The sequence below is a fragment of the Meles meles genome, chromosome 3 (assembly GCF_922984935.1).
Source record: "Meles meles chromosome 3, mMelMel3.1 paternal haplotype, whole genome shotgun sequence".
NCBI lineage: Eukaryota > Metazoa > Chordata > Mammalia > Carnivora > Mustelidae > Meles > Meles meles.
The window spans coordinates 150,601,270-150,610,354 of NC_060068.1; the positions used below are offsets into that span (position 1 = coordinate 150,601,270).

The 9,085-nt window shown below is 35.3% G+C and overlaps 1 protein-coding gene across 1 annotated transcript; it reads right to left on the reverse strand.

The window, feature by feature from the left end:
* Positions 1-800: 800 nt before the first annotated feature.
* On the reverse strand, positions 801-1,392 carry LOC123938894 (39S ribosomal protein L30, mitochondrial-like). Its single transcript, XM_046000672.1, has one exon. It carries the CDS (start codon positions 1,350-1,352, stop codon positions 870-872), a length of 483 nt encoding a protein of 160 aa, XP_045856628.1. The 5' UTR covers positions 1,353-1,392; the 3' UTR covers positions 801-869.
* Positions 1,393-9,085: the final 7,693 nt, after the last annotated feature.

Below are 9,085 nucleotides of genomic sequence, written 5' to 3' on the forward strand. Positions count from 1 at the left end.
TATAATGCATAATAGATAAAAATATTTATATATTGTACACTATAATAAATAATACTGAGTTCAATAATTCAATAACTAAAGATCACTAATAGACAAGAAACAGCTATCACCAAAGCTTTTAATAAAATTTTAAGAAGGAAAAAATAAAAAATAGAAAAAATCTATTGATTTTCATGCTTTTTTTAAAAAAAGTAGGAAAAAAATATTATTTAGCATTAACCTCAAAACACTTTCTTTCAACTTAAAGAAGCCCAGAGTTTCAGAACACATAGCTTGTTTGATTTCTCTGTCAATGATAAGAAGTGGAAATCCTTTTTGGTTTTATTAGAACTGCTAAAGCTTTCCTGGGATCTGATTTTATTTCAGCTCCTTTACTTTACTGCAATGAAGGCAAGGGAGAATTGGAAAGTGTTTACATATAAGGGCTATACCAAGAAACATCACAGGACAATAACCTCTAATCTTTTTTACTCCTATACTACTAGAAAGAATTTTGGCAAATTGTATGCCTCTTTGCACATTTTTAAGTTAACCATAATTTTTTATCATAAATCTATATTATAAACAATATAACTTCTGGTCTGTTTAAATACTGACATGTAAATAAAACTGCTATATTTTATATCCAAAAGGAATAAATATTATTCTCTATTTTAATTAAATATTGAATTAGCTCTTCTTTACAAATCAGAAATTTCATATTGCTTCCTTTTCTGCTCAAAACTTGTATTTCCATTCCACTTCCCCTACAGAATTTTACCCTAATCCAATCTATTTTTTTTTTTAGCCAGTGAAAAGGATTAGTATTTAAAATATATTTTAATGAGAACACAATGATTTACATTTCTTAATACGAAACTGCTCTGGCCTTAGGACTTAACTGCTTCTTGGTCTATGGGGTTTAGATGCCACCGCACTAATTCCCCAGTGCTCTTGAGGCACATGTTGGACATGTCCTCCTCTGCTGGAAGTCCTTGGGGTAACTTCAGGGGCTTGATCCTTATCAAATGTTTAACCACTTTCAGTTTCGCACTCACTGAAGGGATATTCTTATGAACTTGAGGAGTATGTGCTTTTTCTAGTCCAAGCATCTTTATTGTATCTTTTTCCCAATATAGACGTCTTTTTGTACATGTTATTCTGGTAACAATATGCAGTTTATGAGGGTGCTGTGGATCCCCACCATATTTTTCATGATCTGCAGGTGAAGGCTGAAATACTTTATCTGGAATTCTTGACTTGGTAAATTTGTGACGAATCCAATCCACGTAAATAAGAGACTCCGTACCTTTTGTCATCGTTTGGAGTCTGCCTGGGGGCCTCTGAACTATTGAGCGCAAAATTCCCGCCATGAGTGTGGTGACGGTTTTCTTCTGAGGTGAGTGAAAAGTGAACAGTCTAATCCAATCTATTTTTATATTTGAAATTATTTTTTTAACCAACCTATCTTACTTTCCTAACACAAAAATCTGTACATAAATTTAAATGTTTTTTAAGTCTGTGAGACCATAGGGGAGCCTGGGTGGTTCAGTGGGTTAAGCCTCTGCCTTCAGCTTAGGTCATGATCCCAAAGTCCTGGGATCAAGCCCCACATTGGCCTCTCTGCTCTGCAGGGAGCCTGCTTCCCCCTTTCTCTCTGCCTGGTGCTCTGCCTACTTGTGATCTCTCTCTCTGTCAAATAAATAAATAAAATCTTTAAATTTATGAGATCATAAAGCTAGATTTAATTATTTCAAATAATAGTAAATAATTAATCAATATGATATCAATAGTATAAATATTGATAATTACCTGACATAGAAAAGTAAAATTTTATTGGAAATGTAAATTAGTAGGTATGGTTGTTTTTGCAATTGGTTCACTACTTATTTCTAGGATGAGACCAGGATTAACAAACATTCCATTCCCACTCCATTTTTTATAGATGTAATTGCTGAGAAATTATATAGAGGAAAATGGAAGGAATTTTGTATACCAGTGTTACTTAATTCTTTGACTCCTTCCGTGTTATGTGGTTAAAAACTGCACACTAATTGTATTAGTAAACCATCACATTGATCCATTATCAAAAATTATTTTCAGTTCTCTATCATCTGACACTCAATATGTGCTCCTTCAGTATTGTTAAAACAGAAGAACTGGCCTAAACTGCAAGTGAATTTGTTACAGTCAAAAAGCAATGTACTTCTTCAACTTCTCGAAAGTATACCCAAACGAACTTATCAAGACTATAAAATGACTATTCATTGTATCTTTTACTCCTACCTCTAAGCAATTTATCCAAACTGATGCAATCAAAAAGAATTGGAAAAAATTCAAAATATTGTTAACTTCAACACATCTTGCCCCAAATAATTTTTAGTTGTTTATTTTTATTTCATCATGTGTTTTACATATAATTTTGTTAAAACTTTGGCACTATAGATTTAACTCTTTCAAGTTATGGAAAATGTCTGTCTTATAACCTAATATAACCTAATTAGCACAATCACCCTACTGCCTCTTTCCTTGACTGCTCAAAGTTCTTATAACTTGGGTTTTCTATCAGTATATGTCATCTTTGGAGGACAAGTATAGGTATGGGTTACAGAGAGAAAACAGTTTATTGAATTATATGCAAGCCATTCTGCTAAGAGATAAAAGCTGCTCCTTAGATCTCATCTCATTCACCTCTTCCTAGTTCCCTGCTGTCCAGTCTGAAAGACCTCTTCACAAGCTTTGAATATGCCAAGCAGAAAACCACTTCCTGGAATGATTCCTCACTTCATTAAGATATCTGATCAAATATACCTTATCAAATGAAGTACCCCACCACTCACTGTCTCCTTACTCTGCTTCAATTATTTCTTCAAACTTATGCCCACTTGATATATTATATATTAGTTGGCTTATAACTTGAATCCACTCTTGTCAGCATTTAAGATCCATGAGAACAAATATTTTTGTTATTCCTGCTGTGTTCCAAACACCTAGACCAGTCCTTGATAGAGCATCTCAAGTTTTTCAGGATCTAAGTGGATAAATGAATGGGAATCTCTCTCATTGCATTTTTTTTATAATTCTTTTTTTTTTCTATTTTTTTTATTTGTTTATTTTCGGCATAACAGTGTTCATTGTTTTTGCACCACACCCAGTGCTCCATGCAGTACCGTGTCCTCCCTATTACCCACCACCTGGTTCCTCAACCTCCCACCCCACCCCACCCCCGCCCCTTCAAAACCCTCTGGTTGTTTTTCAGAGTCTATAGTCTCTCATGGTGGAGTAAAATAGTAAGAGGATAAAAAAATGAACTAGGATAGGATTAATAATAGTAATAGTCTATTTTGCCAACTGGACACTTAGAAAATTGTTATATTTCCTAAAACAAAGAAATCTTAAACACAAAAACTGTAAGTAAGTTTTACTTTTAGTAAGAATCCACTATATCAGAAACAAATGAGTATATTAAACCGTTCTAGAAATTCACTATACTTTTCCTTATTTTCTTACTTCATACTAGTGAAAACTTGAGCAAGGAAATCATTGTTACAAATACTTTGGCTGTCAACACTTATCTGGGTCATGCTAGGATACAATCTTATTCTCACTTAATCTTAAGAAATAAGATTATTTCTTATTTCAGCTGAGGCACTGGTAGTTGATAGCTGGATGAAAACACTAAAATACATTTGAAAGCAAACAAACAAAGAAACAAAAAAGTTGGATGGCTGATTTCAGATGAAATTTAAAAATGTCTCACAGCGTTCTAGATAGAATGTCTAACTTAAAGAAAAGAGGAGTAGTCTTTGTGGAATTTGGGGCTTCAGAAACTGAACTGTGAGAAGGAAATTGTTTTTCAAAGCATCCTTCAAATTACTTTCATAAAGGTGAGAGCCCACAGATAAACTTAAAGGAAATTATGACATTACACCTGACATTATAACTGAGATTTGAGGCAAACCTGAAGTGGAATTTGCTAATTACTGACCTTCTATATCCTATCTCTTTGGGCTTTACCATTTACATGTATCATAAAAGATGTCATTTTATGTGTTACCTCCTGGCCATTTTTCATTCGTTTGTTTTAGGTTTAGCTATATGGTTCATTTATTCTTTGGTATCTTTTAGGTCTAGTAACTTGGAAGGGATACATGCTGTTTTACTTGAAATCTTACAATCAAACCATTAGTCCCTAATTATCGGTGTCAAGAATGAAACAGTCATTATTTGCTTTTTCAATGACAGGACAAAGTAATTTGCATATTTGTACTTTCCTTAACACCCCTATCCTCTCTTTGGTGGTGTTTTGCTTTTTGTTTATAATCTGGAATGTTTTTATTATAATCTGGGATGATTTTTAAGTTATCATCAATTTTAAAAATTATGTTTATTTTGTAAACAGACAACAGTTGTTTACACTTTAAATGGTTTCAGTGCTCAACATCGGTCTTTTCCTATCATGGTATAGGTGAGGAGTTTTTATTTTGATGTTATCTCTTGTTTGAGTTCATCTTCAAATGATGTTGGTGCCCCTAGGCCCTATTTCACCACTGCTCTGTCACTAACCAACTCTAACCCCTCCAGATTAGGAGGTCTTAAAGGGGTAGACCAGCATTTCCTCATTTCCTACAAAGGATGCAATACCTCACTACATTCTTAAGAAGTTTAAGAGTCTTTGGTGGCTCCTTTAATTGGTCTCATCTGTGCTCTATCTAATAAAAATCCACCAACATTACATTCATGTCATAGCATTATTACTATTCTCTACTATTGTTATTCAATTATCTTTTCAATAGGTTTTGGGGAAAGAGCAGGTCTGAAAGGAAGATTTGATCACATCATTCTTTTGCTTCAGATGTCCTAGCTAAGTCCTCACCTATAGAGTAACATTCATACTCTATAGAAGAAAGATCCTTCATTCTTTGGCCCAGCCTAAATCTTATACCAGAGCAAGTGCCGCATTCACCTCACCTAGATCTGGTCTTCTGCGTCTAGATAAACACAGAGGAAGATATTTTGTCCTTAAGCTGGTTTAGACAGAGTCCAAAATTAAAGCCATTCTTATTTTACTTTGCCTTTGATATCTTATTAAGTACCAAAAGTATGAATGAAAAATCAAGTCAAAGTAAATAAGCACATCAATAGCAGTTGAACATGGAAGCATGTAGGACAATTATCTATGAAAAACCTGTTTTTATATTTTGACAAATATCACAGGAACTAGCATCCTAAGTAAAGCCAACTATAGTGCAAGCCAACAAACACCTTGGAAAAATTTACCAGTGCTTTTGGCCATGAATAGTACTTCTCAAATGTTAATAAACATGAAGAACTACCCTACTTAACCAATAATATCATTCACCAGCATCATCGGGGAACTCTCAGCAACTCTTCAGTCCCAACCATCTGACTATGTTGACGGCCAGGTCAAATACTTTTCTAGCTTGAAAATCAAATGAAGAACATCTTTCTAGTTTGTTCTTAATTCTCCTCTATATATTGCTTATTATAAACAATTTTATGAGTTCCCATGACATTTATACGTAGAATAACTGTTAAACCTAAGTTAAATTTCTCAAAAAATATTACTATGTCTAATGAAGTCGCTTTTCTGATCTATGTTAATCTTTCTTGCAAATCAACTTTAAATTACATTCAAGCTTCTAGGCATACTAGATTATGAGTTGCTCCACAGCAAACACTAGATATGTTTACTTGGTCTAATTAACTAGGATAAAAGGATCAGCTGGCAGTACCTTGAGATATTTGCTGTAGATTTCTAAAAATACGCGTAGAAATTGTTCTATACCAAAAGGTGCTTAATGAATTTGTGGGCACTCAGAAGTTTGGACAAATAAATCAGGAAAAACACATTTTCTCTTTTGGACAATGGTAAATCAAGATAATTTTCATTATCTAGTTAATGCTAATCATTTGAAATATCTCTTATTAGCATTGAACCAAATGCCTCTATCTGTAATTAATCTAATAAGCTTTTAATACTTACCGCAATAAAATGACTGGTTTGCATTTATATACACCCCGGTTTTTTCCACATAAAAGGCACATAAATACAAATTAGTATACACTTTTACCAATAGATGAAATTGAGTTACTATTAATTTTGCATGAAAATTTCTATCAAGCATCGAAGAAGTGGTCAGCCTTCATTTGTACACAGTCATTGGATGGCAAATGCTTTTTTTCATAGGAATCTGAGAATTCAAAAAAATTCGCTGCTAGAGGTCTGCTATTACGAAAAGTATTAGAAACAGGATAACCAACTTAAAATAAGAAAATGGGTTTTTCAGATATAAAGCTCTGATGATCAGATCCCTAGCATTATAATAATTTTTAAAAAATTTCTAAGTGTGTTTAAAACGGGTCTTCTCTTCAGTACATCATTGGAGAGCAAGATTTTTGGTTTTTGGCAGTGGCGGCAGAGTCCCATAGTCTCTATTGCCTCTTATAGGAGAGGAGATGGCTTTTATTAGAACAAATACTTTTGAGACATGAATATTAGTCAGTTTTGGTAATGAAAGAAAGTAGTTGTGCCTCTCCTCCTTCCTCAGTGAAGCTCTCCTCAATCTCCTTTGTTTTCCAAGGCCTCCCCAAGCTCTTAATTTTGAAGATCTCAGTATCTCAAGATATTCTCAGTCCTCTTCTTTAGCTACAATCACTTGGTGATTTCATTCAGGTTTGAGGTTTAATCCACCTTCTCTCTATTCTAATGCTCCCAAATTCTTACCTAAGTCCAGACCTTACTCCCAAACTCCAGATTCGTGTATCCAATAGCTGCCTCAACATTTCCACTTGGATGTTAAATAGCATGCCAAAGTCAGCATGCCCAACACTCAGCTCCTATTCTTTCTCTACAGAGACCTTTGATCTAGATGTTTGTTCCCTTTGCTGGAAGAATCCCCCCCCCCCCACACACACACAGAGGAATGACCACGTGTACATGCATAGACAGACACCACACACACATACAAACCAGACTGCTGCCTGGTTAAACTCCTAACCTCCTGAACCGCCTACAATCTTTGCTCAGATACTGCTATCTTAATGAGTCCCACCCTGATTGTCTATTTAACACTACAACCTGATCCTCTCTGTGACCATAGGCACACTGATGATCTTCCTTATCCTGTTCTACTTGTTTCGCTTACAGCACTTTAACTTACTATTTGATCCCTTATTTATTTTGTATCCTCCTGTTGAGATATAAGACCACTAAGGGTACCATCTTTTTCTCCTTGGTTCATGGTATATCTCAAACACATAGAATAGTACCCAACACAGAGTAGTTGCTCAGTAATTATTTATTGAAAAAATGGGTGGCAATAAATAGACACAATAAATAGACACTGAATTCTCAGTACATAGGGTTAATCTTGTATGAACTTATATTTAAAAATCTATCTCATTGCCCCTCCACATTGCATTCTTTCATCTAGCTACTTCTCTTCTCTTCTCCTTCCTTTCCTTCCTTTGCAGATGCCCAATGCTCTCTTGCTGCCCCTTGATTTCTACTTAGGAAACTATGAAAAGTAGAATAAGACATGAGGAGCTCTCCTTGAACCTTTGTTCCTCAAATTACTATTTCTGTGTTTTGTTCTTAATACTATTGTGCAGGAAATTCAGAAAACATCAACTGGATGTTAACAGAGATCAGCAAAAATATGCCCCCAACTTGTCCAGACTTAATTCTATTGTCCAGTAAACACATTAAAAAAACCTTGAAAATGAAGGTCACTCTGTGTGTGTGTGTGTGTGTGTGTGTGTGTGTGTGTGTGTATTATAATACATGCTGTTATAAATATAAAGGATTATTTGCTGGAAGTTCTTATAGTAAGTTCTTAGAGAAAATGCAGTCATTTGTACTTTATAATCAAGGATGCTAAGATTTTCCAATTCAGAGTTTGACAGGTATAGACCCTATGAATTAAGGCACAGCAGAATTGACCATTTTGTCAGATAAGAACATCACACAACATGCTGGATCTAGGGTACTTTTTTTTTTTTTAAAGATTTTATTTATTTATTTGACAGACAGAGATCACAAGCAGGCAGAGAGGCAGCCAGAGAGAGAGGAGGGGAAGCAGGCTCCCTGCTGAGCAGAGAGCATGATGCGGGGCTCAATCCCAGGACCCTGGGACCATGACCTGGGCCGAAGGCAGAGGCTTTAACCCACTGAGCCACCCAGGTGCCCCACTAGGGTACTTTTTAATATAAATAAAACTTCAACTTGGATCCCATTTCTTTCAAGATGTTTATGAGCATTTCTGGATTTCTATCCCATCCCCTCCTCAGCCAGGACTAGGAAGATCACAAGTTCTAACATTCTTGATCCACACTGAATTAGGTGTTTATTAGATAAAATTATTTCTGTGCCGTCAAAGCTTTCTTGTCATTTCATAAAACCTAAAAAACTGATCACTCCGCTACTAAAAATTTCCTTATTAGACAACATGAGGGTTCTTTTGTTTGTTCTCCCTTATGTGCCAGTTTTTGATGGTGGTGATTCTGGTGAGGTAAGATTATTTTTTTTTCCATTTTATTTATTTTTTTCAGCGTAACAGTATTCATTCTTTTTGCACAACACCCAGTGCTCCATGCAAAACGTGCCCTCCCCATTACCCACCACCTGTTCCCCCAACCTCCCACCCCTGACCCTTCAAAACCCTCAGGTTGTTTTTCAGAGTCCATAGTCTCTTATGGTTCGTGGTGAGGTAAGATTAGAGGAAAGGTTTCTAAAGGTTCCTGCTAGGCATATCCCCTTGGCCCTATGGAATCCTCAATTGTATTAAGGAACCCAGAACAAAGTAAGGTCAGAGTAGGTCTAAAACATAAGTCTCCAGGTGGCCCTCGGCTGAAGACAGTATTGCCTGTATGACTCTATGGAATATAAAATTAATACAATTACTTTGTCACCTTGAACAAGTTCAATCATCAAGCAGTAGAAACAGACAGCAAGTCCAAAAATATTCACTTTCCAATTGCTTTACTATATTTCTCCCCTACTGTCAATACTGAATTCATCTGATAGGTCCACTATCTACAAAACCTTAAGCCAAAGCCAAGAGTTCATCAGCAGAAGTAATAA

What these genes read in the sequence shown, in the direction of transcription:
- LOC123938894 (XM_046000672.1), bottom strand. Translation starts at nt 1,352, where the DNA reads ATGGCGGGAATTTTGCGCTCAATAGTTCAGAGGCCCCCAGGCAGACTC.